The sequence below is a fragment of the Synchiropus splendidus genome, chromosome 11 (assembly GCF_027744825.2).
Source record: "Synchiropus splendidus isolate RoL2022-P1 chromosome 11, RoL_Sspl_1.0, whole genome shotgun sequence".
NCBI classification, from domain to species: domain Eukaryota; kingdom Metazoa; phylum Chordata; class Actinopteri; order Syngnathiformes; family Callionymidae; genus Synchiropus; species Synchiropus splendidus.
The window spans coordinates 5,083,081-5,103,529 of record NC_071344.1 but is presented as its reverse complement, the minus strand read 5'-3'; the positions used below and the strand labels follow the sequence as shown (position 1 = coordinate 5,103,529).

The window sequence follows — 20,449 nt, the reverse complement described above, 5'->3', positions numbered from 1 at the left end:
CAGTTACTCAATGTACACAATCACTACGACTTACGCTAACCGTATCAACATATGTTAATATAAACTGCATCACACAGTAGCCCATTTCAGAAAATCACGCGATTTTTTAAAATTGCTGCCACGAATATAAAGAATAAGTTCCTGTTTGAGTCTCGGTAGCGCCATTTAGAGGTCTGTTCCCGGGTCACGTGGTGCCGTGGTAACGTGACTGTCCATACGGGAAGTGAGAGGAGAGGAGTCACACTGAACTTGTAATAATAAGGACTGGTTCGTCCCGGTCAGACGGCACCTGGTTCTTCCCTCTTCGCCGAACCAGAACGTACCCAAGTGGAGCCAAACTGATTTCAAAAGGCGGTCGGTGAGTTTTCAAGTGATACTTTGTATGTAGTAGTTGCCGTGAGTGCCGCGGTTTTTGAACCGAACTCTCGTCTCCTTGTGCGACACAAGTCCCGAACTCCGTCAAACTGGTCTGTATTTATTGTCCAACTCGTGTCCGAATGGGACCAGTTCTGTCGCTAAGACGTATTTACATGAGTTGGCAAATATATTTTCCCAATTGGTACACCAGAAAATATTCACTTAAGCGATGCCTTGGAGACATTCAGGGGGATGATGGTTTGTTCTTTTCGGAGTTCGTATCAGACAAGTCTCCTTCGGGCCGCGGTTTTTTTCTGAGTCGTGTGCATCTTTTAGCGTCCATTTCTTTCTCCATCTGCAGCAATGATGGGACTTCCACTCTTAAAACACCGTTGTCTTTCACTTCCCTTTTCGTTATCAAACTTCTCTTCTTCCCATTCCCCCTCTTTCTCACACACACACGATTCAATAATGCTGTTCTGAAGCTGTTGTGTGTCTTTAGGAATGGGCTCCATGTTCCGCAGTGAGGAGGTCTGCCTGGTGCAGCTCTTCCTTCAGTCCGGTTCGGCCTACAACTGTGTCAGCGAGCTGGGAGAGCTGGGCCTGGTGGAGTTCAGAGATGTAAGGGAGAACCTGTCCCCTCTTTCCGCCTCTAAATCATCCACATAGTGTTCTGGTTTGGCTTTCTTTTCCTCAGAACCCAAGATATGACGTCTTCACAATGTAGACAAGCGACTTCAGGCCTCTCATGTGAATCAATTATTTCTGCCTTCAATGTTCCGACCATTGTTGTTAACTCCCAGCTGAAAGTCCCAAACAACTTAAGTTAATAAGAAGTAGTCAGACTCTGTAATATCTGGTCACGTGTGGTGGAACATCCTTGGAGCTTTGCTCATGCAGCATTGATTTATTTTCACGCTAACGCGATTATCTAGCAGCAAACACTCTGAGATTTCCTGCGAAGGTCACAGATGTTACCACAACATGCTGCTGTTCTAGATTGTGATCAGATGAGCATGACTAACATTAATGCTGCTCTTTTCCATCCTCTCTTTCTTTCCGCTGTCACAGTTGAATCCCAGTGTGAATGCTTTCCAGAGGAAGTTTGTTGGGGAAGTCCGGCGCTGTGAGGAGCTTGAGAAAACCTTCAGTAAGTGCGAGGTTCCCCACTCCTGCCTTACTGTGGTCTTACTTCTCTTGAGTTGGAGCGGATGCCTTGCTAACACCTAAATCTGGATGTAGATTTTCACTCAAAGTCAAACATATTTGACACGCCGATTCAAGGTCTTTTCATCACACCATCAGGTGGCCGTAACTCATTGCATGTGTGTACTGAAAGCCTGTGTGACATCCAGTCAACAGAAGATCTGAGGTCAGGCTCATTCCATCACAGAGCAATAAAGAAGTGGTCGGCCTTCTCCTTATAAATGCATGTGGTTGTCCCTTTTTGTTTTAACTACATGGGTCTGAGGTTCAGTAGCTTGTCTGTTCAGTCCAGCCTCACCTTTGTTGCCCCTGACCTCCAAGCTGGTTCACTGCTTCCACTTCTTCTCATTAGTGAATGCTGTGGACCAGAAACAGGAGCTCAAGCTTCAGAGGCTAAATTGAGAGCCAGCACTGTTTGACACATGGACTGCTAACCATCCATTTTGCTTCTTTCCCTTCTTGACTGCAGCCTTTCTGGAGCAGGAGATCAACCGATCCATGTCTCCTCCGCTGAAAGGGCCCCTTCTTCCTCCAAGTCCGACTCCTTCCGCTCCTCAGCCCAGAGAGCTCATCACCATTGAGGAGGAGAGCGAGAGGCTGGCGCGAGAACTAAAGGAGGTGAGTTCAATACTCACAAATAAATATATTTTTAAAGCTAAATAAAATATCGCTGGAAAGTGCTCGGGTGATGGGAGGTAACTTTGCCTCACCAGAGTGCTAAGAAGAACAACAAGTTTTGGTGCCTCCATGTTGAAGTTTCTTTCTTCCAAAAATGTCTTTTCTGTTCATTTGTGCTAGATATTTTGCTGCAACGTCACATTGCTGCTGCTGTATACTTACCACATACAATATTGTCTGTGACACAATTTCCAAATTTTCATTTTTGGCTTGATGGTAAAACACCTTCCATCCAATGGTAGTAAAAGTAAGTACGAGTTCACATTGCCGATGTAAAAGCAGGTGCGACAATGACCCTAAAATGGTTTCATAAACAAGTCAACAAACTCTCTTCCACTGATGACTCTGTAAGAAGTTATTGTCACTGTCCTGCGTATGAAGTTACTGAGGGGGTGATCTGCTCAAATGACCGACAACACTCTGTCGGTCCTCATTGCTCAGTGCTTTTTAAGGACCACTGTTTAACTCTTAACTCTGGCGTCCCTCCCTCCGCAGGTGTCCAGGAACAGAGACAGCCTGCGCGCTCAGCTGACTCAGCTGTGCCAGTACAGAGGAGTTCTGACCCAGACACACTCTCTGACAGCCTCACTGGTGAGAAGACGGGCTCCCTCAGACGTCCTCAGGTGACTCCAAGAGAAGCGTTTTGATGTTCAGAAACCTTCTTTTCTACACAGGCTCCTCCGTCTGTGCTGGAAAGTCAAGGGCTGTTTGATAACCGACAGGACGTCCACCTCAGGTGTGTCTGTCGCTCTCCTTCCTCCATCTGAGTTCTGGACTGACTGAATCATGTGTGTAAACTGCCTCTGCTCTTCAGTTTTGTGGCGGGCGTGGTCCATCCCTGGAAGGTTCCGTCGTTCGAGCGGCTCCTGTGGCGAGCGTGTCGAGGTTACACCATCGTTGATTTCAGGGAGATGGATCAACGACTGGAGCACCCGGACACGGTGAGGTCTCCCTGCTGGACTGAGTCATATCCGTGCTATAAACCCAGATGACCTTTGGTTTGAGCTTGTGACTGCTGCTGTTTTAGGGCGAGATGGTGCAGTGGACTGTGTTTCTCATTTCCTACTGGGGTGAACAGATCGGACAAAAGGTCAAGAAGATCTGCGACTGGTGAGTGGTCTAGATCTCGACCCTCAGACCACGGCATCTGCAGTCAGCATATGTCACTTCCTTCCAGCTTCCGTACGCAGACGTTTGCTTATCCGGAAAGCACAACAGAGAGGGAGGAGATCCAGCGAGGACTAGAGACCAGAATTGAGGACATCAAATCGGTAAGCAATGTCATCATTTTGATGCCAAAGAAATGTTCTCTTTCAGGGAGACAAGTGTGTGTACCTTTATTTCTAATTGAAGACTCAAATTGCAGTTTACAAATGGATATATATGAACTAAGGCATGTCATACATGTGTTGAGGATAATCGTGGCATTATAAAGAAAAAAAAAATGGAGAGGCTCAGCAGAGGGGTAGTTGAAATACCTTGGTGCTGCATGTAACAATTGATAATGAGGATGTGCTCGAGTTAAACCGTACTGTACTCACTAGGAGACCGTGTGCAGGGAAAACACACGACATAAATAAAGTTAAAGATGAATTTGAATGCTTCCATCATGACAATTTTACCCCCCGATTATCGTGGAGAGCAAATCTGAGTCCGACTGCATTTGTTGTCTTCAGGTGTTGTCGCAGACAGAAGCCTTTCTGCAGCAGCTGCTGGTCCGTGCCGTGGACGTCCTGCCTCAGTGGAAGGTCCGGGTCCAGAAGTGCAAGGCGGTCCAGATGGTCCTGAACCTCTGCAGCCCTTCTGTCACTGACAAGTGTCTGATCGCTGAGGCCTGGTGTCCCGTGGCCAAGCTGCCCGAGCTGCAGAGTGCATTAAGAGAAGGAGGGGTGAGATGATGATGATGATGAAGAATATAACAATGGGGGAACCTTCTCATCTCCCCCGTCTCCTCAGAGGAAAAGTGGCAGTGGAGTCGACTCCTTCTACAACCGCTTGCCGTCCTCCACTCCTCCCCCCACCCTCTTCCCCATCAACTCTTTCACGTCCGGGTTCCAGAACATCGTGGACGCCTACGGAGTGGCCAGCTACAGGGAGGTCAACCCAGGTGGGGCTCCGCTGTTTCAGAGTGGCGGCTCATTCGTTTGTGCTTGCTTTCTAAAATGCCGTCGTCTGGGCAGCTGTCTACACCATCATCACGTTCCCCTTCCTGTTCGCCGTCATGTTCGGGGATGTGGGTCACGGTTTGCTGATGACTCTGGCGGCGCTCTGGATGGTTCTGGAGGAGAAGGACCCCAAACTGAAGAACAACAACAACGAGGTGGCCTCGAACATTCGCTCGCACCAGGATGTCAAGGTGAGTCCTGTGAAAGCCGGTACTAAATTGGACTGATGTGTCGCAGATCTGGAGGATGATGTTCGGGGGTCGCTACCTGATCCTGCTCATGGGGCTCTTTTCTGTCTACACGGGGGCCATCTACAACGAGTGCTTCAGCAGAGGACTCACCACCTTCAGCTCGGCCTGGCACGTGGGCCCCATGTTCCAAAACAACCTGTGGAAGTAAGTAAGACACGTCTCCTCCCTCTGGTGAGGGTGGTCTCTGGGACTGAGTGAACCTGGACCTTCATGTTCATGGCATGGTGGTCTGTGGGGCTGCTGGAAAGCCTGCAGAGGTTTTTTTTTTTTTTTGCGGTGGGGAGTGGGTCTGGTTCATAAATTGGAAATTGACTAGTGTTTTCAAAAGTGAAACAATTGTTTCATTTTATTAATTTCAATCCTCATTTTGTATTGGAAACACATTTTTTTTCAAGCATTTTCAATGTACTTTTGTTGAGTTGAGAAGTTTCTCTGCTGCTTCTAAATTACATATTTACTTATGTGATCGATTTCTATCATCGTCCTCATCATGAAGCCAGATCAGAAGAACACACTTGTGTATTTTTAGGGGTGGGATTCGATTAAAAATATAATCTAGTTAATTAGAGAATTTGTGATTAATTAATCACAGTTTAATCGTATATGACATTTGCCACAAGAAGCCACAGTTTCCAATTTGAATGAATTTGTTGTATTGCTGAATCAATGATGGACCCACACATCCATTTAAACAACAAAGTATTGTTTATTTTGCGTCAGTTTGACAATAGCACAATAAATCAGGATGGTGGCTATATTCAAGTTTCACCTTATTTAAACTAAAGCTCTTTTAATGTCTTGAAAATATTTGTATTAGAATTTCAATTTTATAAGAATTTCAAGTGCATTCATAGTTGTGGAAACGCTGTCCATTGTGTAGTAAAAAACATCCCTGAACAAAAGCAAACAGATGCTTTTATTTGCTTTTGTTCGGGGATTCCTCCATGTTTGTTGTTGTTGTTCTCATCCTGGCTGCCACGTGTCTTGTGCATCAGTGTGGTCAGTGGACCAGGAACTCCTGCACTGACAAAGGTTCCCTGTTGTCTGGACAGCAAACTGTTACATCCAATATCTTTTTTGTTGTAATTAATTAATCGTAACTAACTTGTTAAAGTCCCACCACTAGTATTTATTTATTTATTTTATATATTTTTTTAAGTTTTAATGTAATGTCCTTATTCACTCAAGTGCCACGGTCCTGGAGCATAACCAGTACTTGTCCATGGACCCCGTGGTGCCCGGCGTGTTCAGCAGCCCGTATCCGTTTGGGATCGACCCGGTATGTTTCACCCCGATCCAGCATCACATCCTGTGCTGTCTCCTGTCTGCATTCATGTCTCTGTCATCAGGTTTGGGGCATGGCCAACAACAAACTGACCTTCCTCAACTCATACAAGATGAAGATGTCGGTCATCATCGGGGTCATCCACATGACCTTTGGCGTTTGCTTGTCACTGTTTAACTATATGTAAGTCAAGTGTCTGCTCTGAGAGCTGTTTATATAAGCTTGCGTGTGTGCGTATCTTCTGGAGCTAAAGTCCATGTCATTGTATCAACCGAATCCCTTCATGGTAAACAAGAGCCATATATACACATAAGTGGCTGAATGTTTAAGTGAAGTTTCTATTGATTAAATATGGTCAGTAACAGATCATTTTAACAGCTGAGAGCTGCCCATATTGACTTCACAGTCTGATGTGCTTACATTGCTTATTGACTCTATGAATCGCATGATGAATAACATGAAAACATGTGGAAGTTCTTGTCATTCGAAATATCAGATTGGTTCTTAAACTGTTTTGGGGCTGTTCAGACAAACTGACTGTATCTTATATGGGAAAATTTATTATTATTATATGTTTGGTGTGTTTTAAACCTGGAGTAAAAAGATTCGATTTTTTGTAGTTCATGACTCATGAATACTAAATTGAACGTGTGGTTTCATGTTATGCATCTGAGCCTGAAATGGAAGTTGACATGTGAAAGTTAAACTCCTCTTCTCTGCGCAGACACTTCGGTCAGTACAGCAGCATCTTCTTCGTGCTGATTCCGCAGCTCTTCTTCATGCTCTGTCTGTTCGGCTACCTGGTGTTCATGGTCATCTACAAGTGGATCGCCTTCACTCCGGCCATGTCTAAAGCAGCTCCCAGCATCCTCATCCACTTCATAGACATGTTTCTGTTCACGGAAAACAAGGAGAACCCAGACCTCTACCGCGGACAGGTGAGTGTCGTTGGCTCCCTTTATAGAGTTGAGCAGGGAAACTGAAAACGTGCTCGGAGATGAGTGTGTATCAACACAGGTGCTCTTTCATTTGCCTCACAGACTTTTCACCACAGCAGCAGCAAATGTTGTTGGTGTTAAGTGCGCTGTGTTCTGCTGTGTGCAGGGGACGGTTCAGACGGTGCTGGTGGTTCTGGCTCTGTGCTCGGTCCCAGTCCTGCTGCTGGGGAAGCCCACGGTTCAATACATTTTATACACGTTGAGAAGAAACCCAGTGGTATGTTTTGTTGACTTTTTTGAACTAAATAATAGGTGATATGTAATATATGAATCGTACGCCCGCCAATGTAGGCGGAGGAACGACGCCCTCTAGTGGGTGAAAGCTCGATCAACGTGCGTGCAGGGGATGCGGAAGGACGAGCGCCTGTGGAGGTGAGAAGAAAAATATTAAATGTTCATGATTGCTCCTGATACTGATTTGTGGCAGCCTGGTGTCCTGATAATGTGAAATAACCAAAGCTCTTTTCTCTCACGGTTTAAATCCTTGCAGGAGTTTGATGCCACTGACGTGTTCATGCACCAGGCCATCCACACCATCGAGTACTGCCTGGGCTGCATCTCCAACACGGCCTCATACCTGCGACTGTGGGCTCTCAGTCTGGCTCACGCACGTCAGTATCCACACCTACGTCCTCGCTGACTGGAACAGTGAAGAGGCATCACAGAGCGCGTTTCCTCCACAGAGTTGTCGGAGGTTTTGTGGGTGATGGTGATGCGGAAAGCGCTGACCTGGCAGGGCTACGTGGGCTCTGCGGTGCTCTTTGTTATATTTGCCTTCTTCGCCGTGCTGACAGTGTCCATCCTGCTGGTGATGGAGGGTCTGTCTGCTTTTCTGCACGCGCTCCGTCTGCACTGGTGAAGATGACGCACAGGCTCTTGACACCAACAAGTCGATTCTCTGTTTCATTGTGTCTTTGGTTTCTCTCTTTCAGGGTGGAATTCCAGAACAAGTTCTACAGCGGAGCAGGCTACAAGCTGACCCCGTTCTCATTCTCATCTTTGATCAACGCGGCACCTGTTGTATGACAGACTTGCAGGCCAAATAGCCAGTCAAACAGTTCAGTCCCAATACTGAAGCCTGGTGTCTCACTATAGTTCCTTTGAACAAGACGGTTCTCTATTTCACGGGTTCAATTCGACTCTGTGAATATGATCAAGTCATTATTGATTGTGGAACAACAACGTTTGCATTCCATAGCTGGTTTTCACCGACGGTTAACTGTTTAGGAACCGTCCGACTTCTGCAGAAAGGGAACACACAACAAACTGGTCCACAATTTAAGGGAGCACATGCTGAAGAGTCTTGAGGATTAGTCATTTAGCCAAAGATGCCAACAGTTAACGGTGTCCCTGTGCCTTACTGGAAAAGAATGGTCATTTCATGAAGTATTTTTGATATTTCTCACACATCTGACTTGATGGCACTGTTTGATCTATTTTGAACTGCAAATAAATATTGAATGTCTGCTCTTGTGTCGAATGTGTATTCTTCTACTTCTATGGAATTGTTTTTGTACACATCTCATTTCTTATTCATGAAGCTAAAGGTTTTCTCATATGCCACTGTTAGTGTCCCTGAGGTGTTAGGAAAGAAAATCGTGTTATTATTGATTGAATTAGTCTTTGACTTTTCACATTTTTAGTGTTGCAACTTGGTAGAAATGATGTGCGAGCAGAACAAGTAATTCAATGTGTTGTTATGATGCTGAAAAACAGTTCATGTGCGTGCGAGTCATCCACGTACATCTTTTTTTTCATTAAAATGCAAGCATTAACATTTTATTTTCTTTTTGTTTTACTCCGTACGCTACACCGGTAACGCTTTTTTGGGACTTCTAATGGATTTGAAAATGTGATTTCCATCGCAAAAACAATCGCTCATGTTGTCTTCTCGGGAACGTTGACATCGGAACGTATGTTTATTCCGGACTATTTTGACAGTCGCACCCAGCGACTCGGAAGTAGTTCGAATGTCAACTATGGCGTCGGACATGTCAATGTTGTGCATGAAGGCATTTTAATCTGAAGGGAAGGTTGACATCCAGTGGCATGTCGAGATAAAACTGTCGCGCAGACCTGCTGTTTAGTTAAAGAAGCGATGGCTGTGAGTGGAATCCGGCGAAGTTTCCGACTGCTGTTCGGTCATATTCGACAAAGTCCGCTGGTCGCCTCAAGTCATTCAGGTAAGAATCACCTCAAAGTCGATCTCATTTCGCTGTGGTGCTTGATGAAATCGACCCTTTTGGAACCCAGCTCGCTGTGTGAGTCGCTCTGCCGCCCAGCCGGAGCCCAGCAAGGATGAAAATGAAGCTGTCAACCAGACCTTCGTCAACAGGAATCCAAGGAACCTGGAGCAGATGAGACTGGCTATCAAGGACCGCGGCTGGAAGACCACGTGGCCCCACAGAGAGTTCTACCACAGGTGTGCTGTTCAAACACGCAACCGGCCTCGTGTGTTCCCTGACTAACAACTGACCCAACCCTCACACTCACTTCCGGTTCTGGATGAATTCAATATAAATGTGGGCAGCTCAACGGCTTCTCTTCCATGTATATTTATTTCTCCACTTGAATCTCCATCATTGACAGACTACAGTTTTCCCGCTCTCAGCATCATGTGACAGCCGAGGTCTTCTCCGGTAGCTCCACCGTCCCGGTCGTCTCCTGCTCCACGAAGGAGTGGGCCATCAAAAAGGAGCTGCCGTCCACCCGCTGTGTGGCGGCGTGTCAGGCTGTGGGCGAGGTGCTGGCTCACAGATGCAAGCAGGCCGGCATCACCAGGATGGTCTACCGGGCCATTCCCTGGACGTACCGCTCCGATGCTGTGAGTACACGCGCCCCGCTCTGTTCAACTGGCTCCTACTCAGATTGTTTTGCCGTCACAGGTCCAGACCTTCAGGACTGCCATGAAGGAGGGAGGCATCACCCTCAGTGAGCCCAGGAGGAAATACACTGGCTCCTGATCTCTGGTCTTTACCGCTTGTTGTTTTGTGTCTTGACCCATCAAATGTATGTTAGAGTGATCAGAGTGAGTGCTCCGTATTTTGCTCTGAATAAAATCTTTGCAATACTTTTCTGGCTCTTTTGAGTGAAACATGCTGTTGAGTTGGAGTGTTTCTTCCAGATCCACACATGGTGTGTGGTGTTCCCTTCTGTCTCACACCAGTCTCAGACATTTTGTCTGCACTTCAATAATCCGTTTCACATAAAGAAGCTCCCAAAGTCAACAGTTTATTAGTCACTTCACCAGATGTAAACAAGAGCGAGTTCAAAATCAGTCGAGGACGTCATCTTCAAAACCTTGTGGATCAGAGTCCAGCGATGGCTCAGGTGGTGGGAGCTGTGCGAGTATAAAGTGCATGCAGATGACAAGAGTTCAGCTTAACAGGGTGACGGGGTGAAATACTAAACACCATGACCGCGTGGATCGTATAAATAACTAGTTCTCAGGCAGTATAAAAACATGCACTCGCTTTTTCAGCAGCGTGACATTTGAATGACACACACACACACACATGCAGAAACACCAGTGAACACCCCTCCCTCCTCCGTGTTCCTTTAAAGTTCGTCCTGAGACAACATTCAGCTGCCACCAGTGACGCAGCAGGGAAACATCCGGGGATTGTTCTCAGGATGAAGGCACTCAAACAATAAACTGGATGACATTAGATCGGGACTTTGAACCGGATCTCTTCTTGGCACATGACAATACAGCTACTGGTTCACAGTCTGACCCGCCGAGACAGCAAGTTGAAGGCCAATACTCTCATAAATGAGCAGGTGAAACCAAACTACAGAGACGCAATAAAAACAGTGTTGAATGGAACGCGGCGGAAAATAAAGTTGCATAGGAAACACATATGGTGCATGTGACGCAGGAGAAGGAGCTGTAACATTTGCTGCGCTCATGTGAGAGGCTGCTGACAAAACCATGTCTGTCTTTGGTTTTCTGCAGATCTTTATCTTTAACAGGGATTCAAATCATCCTGAGCCATAGATGCCTTCAAGCAGCCGAAACGATAAATACTGTCTCAAAGTGATGTTTGATCCGGCTACATGCAGCGCAACAAACTGGTCTACACTTTAATAATCTTTCATCTCATTCCGTCTGTGATGTATTGGATCTGAAGTGATTTGTTTGATGATGAAAATACCTGACCTGAAGACACGACTATCTGTGAACATGAGGTAAATCCATGGAGATCTGTGGAGCGATGCAGTGCCAGAGGTGACCCCCTCCTCACCACAGGAACATACAGTAGCAGTGCAACAGAGAAGACAGTTCAGAGAAGCTGGATAGAAAACCTTGGCGTGTCACTCTGCTCCTTTAGATGATTGTCTGTGTCCAAACTTGTGTTCTCCTCAGCAGAGTGGCGACCGGGACCCGGCGGCTGCTGCCAGGCTGCGAGGCTCTGGCGAAACATCCACGCAGGCCTTCTGGTGAATCAGCCCCCTCCGACCCAGGCTGCGCCTGCGTTGTCTCGGGGAGCGCCGCGGGCTGCTGGGCATCTTCTGCAGGGTCACAGTGGCGTCAGTGGGACAGTGGCGGAGGCCTATCTCACCAGGCTGACTCACCTGCTCGCAGGAGGCATCGGCGTCGTCCAGTTCGCTGATGGACTGCATGAGCGAGAACAGGTTCATTCTGCCGCTACGGTTCACGCTCGGCGGCGCCTGGAGACGAGAGTCAGCGTGAGACATGGACCTGGTTTGAACAGCACTGGGGATGGTGAGAAACACTTCAGCACCACGGCAGGCTCGGTGACTGTGATCTCCGTGCTGGGCTTGGCTGGAGCCGCTGCCCCTGCTTCTGCTTCTGGCTCAAACACCTGAGTGAGAAGAGTCAGGGCTGCATTTAAAACAGAAACGTCAACAAATCAAAGCGAATTACTCGCTTATTTACTGCTAATTCTCGGTGAAGGTTATTGGAGATGTTGCTGCTACACATGAGTAGTTGACTTATGCTAATAGTGTTCCATAATCTAAAGTGTAACCAAACGTTGAAGGTGATCAAACCAGAGTTAAATGAATGTTATCATTTAAAACATCTGACCCGACCTTCAGCACGCTCCTTGATATTGATTTAAACATGAGGGTATTTTACCTCAGCTTCTCCTTCAGAGTCTTCCTCGGTACTCTCAGTGTCTTCCTCCTCTTCTCCCTCCTCCTCCTCCTCCTCCTCCTCTTCACCATCACACACAGCGACACCCTCTTCCTGCACCTCCTGTCCACCCGCCTCCTTCTCTCCCTCCTCTTTTTGCACAGACTTCTGCTTCTGGTCTCGCGATTTCCGCCTCCAGAGGGCGCTATTTCGACTAAAATAGCATACAAAATAGCAAAACAATTGATTTCATGAGTTAGTATTTGCAAGTGGGACTCCATACAAAAAAAGAAATGTATCAGAGGCTTTATAATTAATTTCGTACATGCACGATTGAATAGTAGTTGAATCTGTACACATAAACCTAAGTGCTTAGAGTGAAGAGCCAAGAACAGCATTTTTTGTGCTTCTATCCTCTGATTTTACGAGTGGAGCACCTTCAACTAGTGAGGAAAACTTATTCTGCATAAAGTACTTTGAATCAGGGGCGCCCAAACTATGGCGCGTGGGCCAACTGCAGCCAGAAGGTTTTTTTTTTATAGAATAGAATATGGCCCGCACTGCAAATTTTGTTTTGCATTGCACTTCTTAGTTTTAACACCAGGGGGAGCTACTGTTGATCAAGGCAGTTGCTCGTGCAAAAAAGGACAACCCAAGAGGAAATTACTAGTACCCCAACCAAAGAAGTGAATGGTAGAAGTGGAGAGCAGAAAATTTCAGATTTAAATTTCTAACTTTAATACGCTAAAGTTAAGGCTATATGCTTAATTTCTGGTAAGTGGTCCAAGCCCTTTTACATTTTCACGCATGTGGTCCCCAGTGAAAAAGTCAGGACATCCCTGGTTTGCATGAATGTTTTCTGAAATGAATTGATGAAAACTAACACGCGAGAGTCCCAGCCTTAGTTAGTACATGAATATGAGGCATGAATAACAAGGGACGTAACAGGCGTCAGACCTCGCCGTGAGCATGCCGCTGTAGGTCTGCAGCTGCCTCAGGAAGCCTTCGTTGGGTTTGACCACGGAGCGTCGCTCTTGGACATAGGATAAAGCCACGTCCAGAGGCCATCGCTGCTGCTTCATGGCATAAGCAATAACAGTGGAGGCCGAGCGAGACACCCCCATCTTGCAGTGGACCAACACAGCTTGCCCGCTCTTCCTGCCCATCCAAAACACACTCACGTTACTGCTGGCACCTTAGAAGCTCATGATGAATTTCACCTTGCGGTGTTGATAAAGTTGTAGGTGTCCGGCCAGTGAGCGAGGAGGTCGGTAGCTTCCACATCATACACTCTGATGTTCATGTACGTGAAGGACTCGGGGAAAAAGTTGTCGATCTCTCTTGTCACGTTCAATATATAGCCTACACTGAAGATTTCAAAATACAAAAAACATCTTAGTATCAAGAACAAAGACGTGAATAATACCACTTTTATGTACTTGTTTTTCTGTAGCTCCTCAAAGTTGGCTGCATTCCACTCTGAACCCTGGAGGACACAGAAAAAGTGACATGACCTCAGCCGTATCTGGCTCAGCGCAGTTGCTCGAAAAGAGGAAGTCACATGACAGCATGCTCAGAAAAGCCGTCGGCCGTATGTTGTGCAAGAGAGATGCACTCACCAGATAAAGATAGTCAAATACTTTCGAAGGCTTGTCCATCTGAGCCATGGTGACCAGGATCTCATTGTCAATGAACTCTTTGAAAGGTCTCAAGTCAAATCCCAGGCGTGACTTTAGCGCATTGTGAACCTAGAAAACACCCAGTCATGAACTGATCCCCATTACTTCTGCTTGCAGCTGATACCATTTTAGACGTGAGGTTGTCCAGGTCTTCAGTTCGTAAGATGTCTCTCAGGCTCTCCTTGATGAGCCGCTCCTTGGACACCCTATCTTCTGACCTGCACAATAGAAAATCCAGAAATACTCAGGTCAATTTGTCTCCTCACTAGCAGTCCAGACTTCTCTCAGATTTGATATGTAGTTTGTCCACAGTGAGCATTTGTTTGGACAGGGAGCCTGCATTCCATCACTTCAACCTCAGTCTGACTAGATTTACTGGGCTCGTTCCCGGTATTTTGAACATGAGATGACTCACTGCTGGCACTGCCAAAAAATGTTCCCCCATCCCCACGCCACTCTCACCCCATCTGCAGCGTGAAGACTCCACGATGAATGCTCCTGATCGGGCTGGGAAACCACCACAAGCCCACATGTATGCTCATGAAAAGATGGTTGCCTTTGATGGTACTGCTACGCTGGTTCGTTTAAATTGTACTTGAGATGAATGTGGTTTCCACAACACACCACAAATCTAATGAAGGCATTACTGCTTTTGAGAAGCAAAAATTCTCTGACTACTCTATGTGACGTGAAAGCACTTCAAGTCCAAGTGTGACATGACATCAAGACACATACACTGTTCAGGTCAATCTAAAGTCAGAGGACAAGCCTTAGAAGTGGACCGATGTGTGACCCGGTCTGACAAAGCAAACTTATCAATCTGTGTAACAAAATCAGACCACAGAAACGCAAACCACAGGGACACTTGCTGGAGAAAGTGAGAAGAGGCGTCACCCTAACCCTAACCCTAACCCACAAGGGTTCAAAGCAGACGCCGATGAATAACCATGTCTGTTGCAGCGTTGCTTGACACGGGTTGACTCAGCATGTCATACGTCCGAGGCAGAAACGTGATTTAACCTCTGACCGTTTGAAGAGACCCGATCCTTTTCAGCCGAGAGAGAAAAGAAACAAAGCATTTCAACACTCTAGAACAGACCTGGGCAAATGCAGCCCGAGGGGCCAAATGCGGCCCTTTGACTGCATTTATGTGGCTCTCCTGGAGTCAGAGTAAAACTATAAAACTGGCATAGTCTCTGACATTTTTGTCTTATGCATTGTTTTTTGTTCACTACGATGCAACAGAAACATAACTTTCTCGTTTGTGTCTCGAGATGTGACATGATGCTATCAGCGGGGCGACTCCCACTCAGCCACCGCAGCACAGGAAGTAGGCCTTTCATCAGTCACATTGGCCACAATTTATTATTATTTATTATTTTCCAGTTTTCACCCCTACCTTTGTCCAGTGCTGTCCTTTCGGACCGACTCCAGGTCATCCATGGCCTCCCACTCATTGAGGCAAATGCGGTCTGACTCTATGTGCTGGTGATAGTGTTGGGCCCAGTCGAGGCCAGAACCAGGGATCAGTGCGGCCCTGACAGCCCGCTCACAGCAGCTGTGCAGAACCTGTAGCACAGACCTTGAGGAGGAGCAGAGTCACTGCTGTTAGTCAGCTGACCTTCAAGGTGTTGGCTAGTTCTGAGCATTTCCTCTCAGAAGTACAGTATTAAGACTTTCTAGGAACTGCAGATTTGGTTGCAACACTATTACACAAACAGCCATTGTGTTCCAGCTCTGATGTGTTACACTCACCACATGGTCTGCATTGAAACCGGCTTAAAGATTCTGGTTTCTTCTGCTGATGTCACACTAAAGCCTCTGTGGCGGAGGAAAAACAAGAGGCAACGAGTTAGCGAGCTGCTGAAAAGAAAGAGGAACTGAAGCTAAAGTTGTAATCTTGGGAGACGACTAAATAAACGGTCTGGAGGGTTGACACTTCTGAGAGGCAGCTCTTCATATCACACAGTGACTTGACAAATGTCCATTTAAGGCGGTGCCGCTGCAGCTGCTGAGTCTGATCCAGCTGACTGAATCATCCGTCGTCAATTTATCTTGATTGTTTTCAGACTGTGGGAGGAAACCGGAGTGCCCGGAAGAAACCCACACAAGCACAGCTGCTTCAGAACAAAGTTCCCTCGAGCTGGAATAGAACCCATGACCCATGTGCTGTCAGGCTTCATGGTACATTTACCAGTCCAACTACACAAACAACTGACCAAACACTCAAGATATGAAGGGAAATAAGAGTCAATGAAAACTCAGATGATTTCACGCGATAAACAAAGCTAAATTTGAGGGTGTGAGAGAGAGGAGCAGTTCATGATCAGCTCCAGAAATAGAGACACATTCACACTTTCAGCCAGCAGTGACTGTTCTCTGTGGTTTCACAAGCAGCGCTCTGTACGATCCAAATGTATTCTCACCCGTCTCCGTCCAGATAGACTTGCGTGTCGCTCCAGATGGGCAGCACCAGCCCGATGGTGCACTGATCACTGAGGACGGAAAAGTGAAACTACTATCAGGTGGGAAATCTTATCTGTGTGAAACACTGCACCTCCATCTTTGTTTCACACACCTGTCTGAGTCTGGGAAATCCATGCCCAGCAGAACACTCTCATGTTTGTTGGCGAGGGTGGAGACCACGATCAGGTACCTGACTCTGGTGGTGTTGGCTGATTCCAGCTGCACCGCCTGCACGGAGAGGAGACGGTAGAGTCATTGACGACAGACTGGAAAGAGAACAAGAATCCTCTCGGAGCTGGAGTTTCTCAATGAACGTCATGTGTTATTGCCTCCAGTGTATTTTCCTTTTCCTTCCAAGGAAGTGAGGGATGTTTGGAAAGGTTGGCTTTTAAATCACGATGACATCAGCATGATAGCAGGCACGCCAGACTCTCACCAGCTTGATATTGTCCTCTGGCCTCAAGTGCTCCAGCATGGCGTGAAGATATCTGTGTTGTTTGCCCGAGGATTGGCCATCTTCTTTCTGGGGTTGAGTCTCCTCATGGAGCCCCTCACCGTCCTCAAGCAGGACCACTGCTCCTTTGACCAGGGCGAAGCTCTCCCTACAGAGGTGTCGTGTTAGTTCCATCATTTTTGCATTGTTTATGTCTCCATGTTGACAAGCTACCTTTTCTGCAGTCGCCCTCTTCTTTGGCTGCTTTCATCCTAAACAAGATCATATTTCACTCAAAAGAAATGCACACATGAACGTCGTCGACAGCAATCAATCATGTGACCACCAGAGCAGATCCGGGAGGAAGTCAAGTCCGCTTTAAAATAACTATCGCTGGTGACACAAAACTCTGCTCTGAGTGAAAGAGGAAGTAAAAAAACCCAAATTATTTTCTTTGGGCAGGATCACCTACAGCTACTAACTGACTTGCAAAATAACACCCCTGAAGCTCCATTTCATGAACTTTTATTTGCTTATATATTTATGTTTTAGCCACTATTACTTTTATTGTCATTGTCTGCATCCTTTCCATCTTCTGTGTACTGCCACTTTTTTATGTATTTATTCTATCATTATTACTTATTAATTATTTCATTCCACCTTAATAGTGCTCTAAGAATTAAGGAGATGAGGTTTGTTTTGCATAAAAAAAACAAATAGGACTGACAGAGAATGTGAATTTATCTGTCTAATAAAAATTAAATTGATAATGGCCTTTTAAGCGCATTCATATGACACAGACAGGCTTAAAAAAACCTATCTACTCGAGTCATAACAGATGTTCAGGATTACAACCCGAGGGACACTCATGTTAATACGTAACCAAAATATCGACTTGAATTTCTGTCTTCAAATTGCAGTTTCATAATGTGTTGCTTTTGAGAATGCCCTTGATAAGATAAAGAATTTATGGAGCAAACCGAGTTAGCATCACAGCACACAAAGGATTGAAAGGTCATAACATTTCAACAGAACGTAACAGACTTGTTTGTCAGAGGACGTAAAGAGACTGATCAAATGCAGAGACTCTAGTGTGCAAACAGGCCGTGTTATTTTATTGACAAAACTACATGGCATTTTCAGATTTGAATCAACCAATGTGGAATGGAATTCTACACAAAGCTAAAACTACATCAAATTCTAAAATAAAAGCATACCATATTTGTTTATTAAAACTGGATGTTAAAGGATAAAAATCTGCAGAATGTTTTTTGTTTTTCATTGGAAGCTCTAAAAGAAAAGCAGGAATGTGTTTTTTTAATAATAAAAAAGCTATTTTCATTCATTGAATTAAACAGATGTACGTCTGAGGATCAACCATGTTGTGATAGTTATCATGAATGATCTCTAGATTTATTGATAGTGGCTTATCGCTGAAGGCTTGTCAGAACAGCTCCTAAAGATGGTGCCTTGAGAGGTTTCTCGCAAGACAGCTAAACAAACACAAGTGAAATTCACCTTTTAGTGATAAGAAACTCTCAAAGTCAGACTCATTCAATCTAATATTCTTTGACCAAGGCAACAATTTCATGAAGATTTCATTATAATAACACACATTTTGTACAAATTTGAAGTATTTTCATCAGACTTCTAAGCTGTGTTGTTTACAAATCCAGTTGGGTTACTTAACATTCTCTGGTTGACAATGCCAGCAAGCCACCACCACAGTAATCTTATTCCTGTCACCTGTATATTTATAATGTAATCCATTGATGATGCTAGGAATTTTTGAAATGTTTGCCTTCCGTGGAGCTCTGAATGCACCCTCAAATTATACCAACTAATGCCCCAACTGTTTTCAAGGAAAATGTGAGATGGACTGAAAATGAGAGAGAATAAAAGCATGGAAGGCAGCAGCAATAGCAACGCAGGTGGAGAGAAACCGCACACAGCAACGTTACCTGTTATGCAACTGACAAGTCCAGACAGAGTCAAGAGAAAAATGTAAAGAGAAGTGTGCAGGAGCCAGGAGAGGTACGATGAGGGGTCAGAGAAGAAGAAACAAAAGAGAAGACAAGTTAGAAGACAGTATAAAGAGTTAGAGGCGCAGTAGATGAGATCAACATGAGGTGAAAGGGGATGATCAACAGAGAGAGTGAGGGGCAGAGCGGGTCACGTGATCTAATAATACTTTGATCAATGCTTCTGCTTTGCTAACACACACATATATACACACACAGAAGAAGCGCTTCACTCACTGGTGAGGTGGAGATGGAAGGGTGTCTGTGCAGGGTCAACAGGGCCATGTTTCAGTAGTCAACCTGCAAACGTCAGCAGGCACAGACAGGATCCACTCGTTCCTCCACAGCAACTGTGTCGCCCAGAGGTTCGCCTTCTGCTTGCTTTTCTGAAAACAGCCGAGATACGACACACTGAGCACGAAAGGAATCTCTGCCATCACACCCAGGTGACATTTGACTCTGAAGGTGTGCAAAACAAAGACGTCCATCTACTGCTTCTTCTTCAACACCGCGTTGCAACGATCACTGTTTAATCAGGACTTACAGACTTCCTCAGCTATTTCAGGCAGCTGACTAAAGAATCCCAAGATTTTCCTGGCTGTGGATCTGTCCCAGGGGTAACTGCCTCTGGAAGGAATTTGAATGCTGCCACCCTTACATCAACTGCACTCATACAGTGCATTCACAGCTACTATATCTGGAGAGAGAACATGCTGATACAAGTTTTAGTTCTACAAGAGATTCTTCCGACAGTTTCAATTGACCTACGGAACAATACACACAATGAGAGTGAAAGTTTTTCAGGCAGAGGAAAGTCTGGGCCTCTTCACTTTGACTGCTGCCCCTGTGACCTGACCTCTCGGAAATATCTTACACTTCGATAAATCCTGCTGAACAGCGGTGCTATTCTCACCACAACCAACTACATCAAAGAAAAATGAATGCATAACTACATGCTAATGTAGCTCATGGTTTCAAGGCAAGTCTTAACCAGCCAAAAATCTGGTTAAATGAGGTACAAGTACGGTCCGGAGAAAACAGAACGGCTACTATGTTATCAGAGCTGGAAGTCCCACACAACTGTCCACGTATATGAAACAATACAAATAATGATAATATGCATATTCAGTGGAAGCAGAAGAACACCCCAGAGCAGTCAACATGTGAGGAACCATATCGAACTGGTTTGTTCCTGACTGGCGAGCTGAGCACACGTCGATGTTCGCTGCTGGATATCAACAAGCCGACCGCGGTCAACAAACGCCGCTGACGCTCGCTGCACTTCCAAAGTGTGATACTTACGAGCGGACAGAGAGTAAACACCTTCCTCGAGTCGAGAATATCAAACGTCAACGTCTTCCTCTTCTTGCGAGCTTGTACCTCGAGGACTACGGACTGTGGTTATTCCGCCCTCCTCTGCAAGTCCAGCTGAGGAGGCAAGACTGACTGCACCGTGACGTCATGCGCAGGCGAGACGCCGTCTGCGCATGACGTCCATCCTCGTTAACCCTACACGCGCCTTCATTATTGTCCGACTGAATGTTGACAATTCAAATGTGCGGTTGAGAGTTAGAGAAATATTACACTCATTTACATTCAACCGTTTGGTTCTTGGACGTTTTATCCTCTTCCCTGCAGGCTACACTTAGAGATCTTATCTCCCTATTTGATGTCATAATGTAAATACACTCCCTCAGCACGGGCACCGCCTCAAAACATAAACACACACCAGCGTTTCACCTGGCTGAGTGTTCATTAAACAGCTTTCTTTTAACATTATTCCTGCTGCGCACGGTTGTTGGAGGTGAAACA

The 20,449-nt window shown here is 45.8% G+C and overlaps 3 protein-coding genes across 3 annotated transcripts; 2 read left to right on the top strand and 1 right to left on the bottom strand.

Annotated features, from left to right (window-relative positions):
• The first annotated feature begins 214 nt into the window (after nucleotides 1–214).
• On the top strand, nucleotides 215–8,406 carry LOC128767078 (V-type proton ATPase 116 kDa subunit a 2-like). The gene is made up of 21 exons (XM_053878783.1): nucleotides 215–358; nucleotides 860–978; nucleotides 1,429–1,507; nucleotides 2,033–2,181; nucleotides 2,737–2,832; nucleotides 2,916–2,977; nucleotides 3,056–3,182; nucleotides 3,269–3,351; nucleotides 3,419–3,512; nucleotides 3,918–4,130; nucleotides 4,198–4,348; nucleotides 4,422–4,561; nucleotides 4,644–4,801; nucleotides 5,846–5,936; nucleotides 6,007–6,125; nucleotides 6,667–6,880; nucleotides 7,047–7,157; nucleotides 7,232–7,312; nucleotides 7,431–7,551; nucleotides 7,624–7,795; nucleotides 7,873–8,406. The coding sequence occupies exons 2-21, from the start codon at nucleotides 862–864 to the stop codon at nucleotides 7,964–7,966; spliced, it is 2,472 nt and encodes an 823-aa protein (XP_053734758.1). The 5' UTR covers nucleotides 215–358; nucleotides 860–861; the 3' UTR covers nucleotides 7,967–8,406.
• Nucleotides 8,407–8,900: 494 nt separating this feature from the next.
• On the top strand, nucleotides 8,901–9,992 carry mrpl18 (mitochondrial ribosomal protein L18). Its single transcript, XM_053879618.1, has 4 exons — nucleotides 8,901–9,123; nucleotides 9,194–9,362; nucleotides 9,530–9,764; nucleotides 9,826–9,992. The coding sequence occupies exons 1-4, from the start codon at nucleotides 9,039–9,041 to the stop codon at nucleotides 9,901–9,903; spliced, it is 567 nt and encodes a 188-aa protein (XP_053735593.1). The 5' UTR covers nucleotides 8,901–9,038; the 3' UTR covers nucleotides 9,904–9,992.
• Nucleotides 9,993–10,135: 143 nt separating this feature from the next.
• On the bottom strand, nucleotides 10,136–20,084 carry si:ch211-203d1.3 (protein phosphatase Slingshot homolog 3). Its single transcript, XM_053879587.1, has 17 exons — nucleotides 19,940–20,084; nucleotides 18,875–19,023; nucleotides 16,851–16,888; nucleotides 16,620–16,785; nucleotides 16,296–16,411; nucleotides 16,144–16,212; nucleotides 15,473–15,538; nucleotides 15,117–15,299; nucleotides 13,842–13,935; nucleotides 13,658–13,786; nucleotides 13,478–13,524; nucleotides 13,259–13,405; nucleotides 12,996–13,196; nucleotides 12,042–12,252; nucleotides 11,686–11,766; nucleotides 11,516–11,611; nucleotides 10,136–11,452 (listed from the first exon to the last, which is right to left on the bottom strand). The coding sequence occupies exons 2-17, from the start codon at nucleotides 18,920–18,922 to the stop codon at nucleotides 11,303–11,305; spliced, it is 1,842 nt and encodes a 613-aa protein (XP_053735562.1). The 5' UTR covers nucleotides 18,923–19,023; nucleotides 19,940–20,084; the 3' UTR covers nucleotides 10,136–11,302.
• Nucleotides 20,085–20,449: the final 365 nt, after the last annotated feature.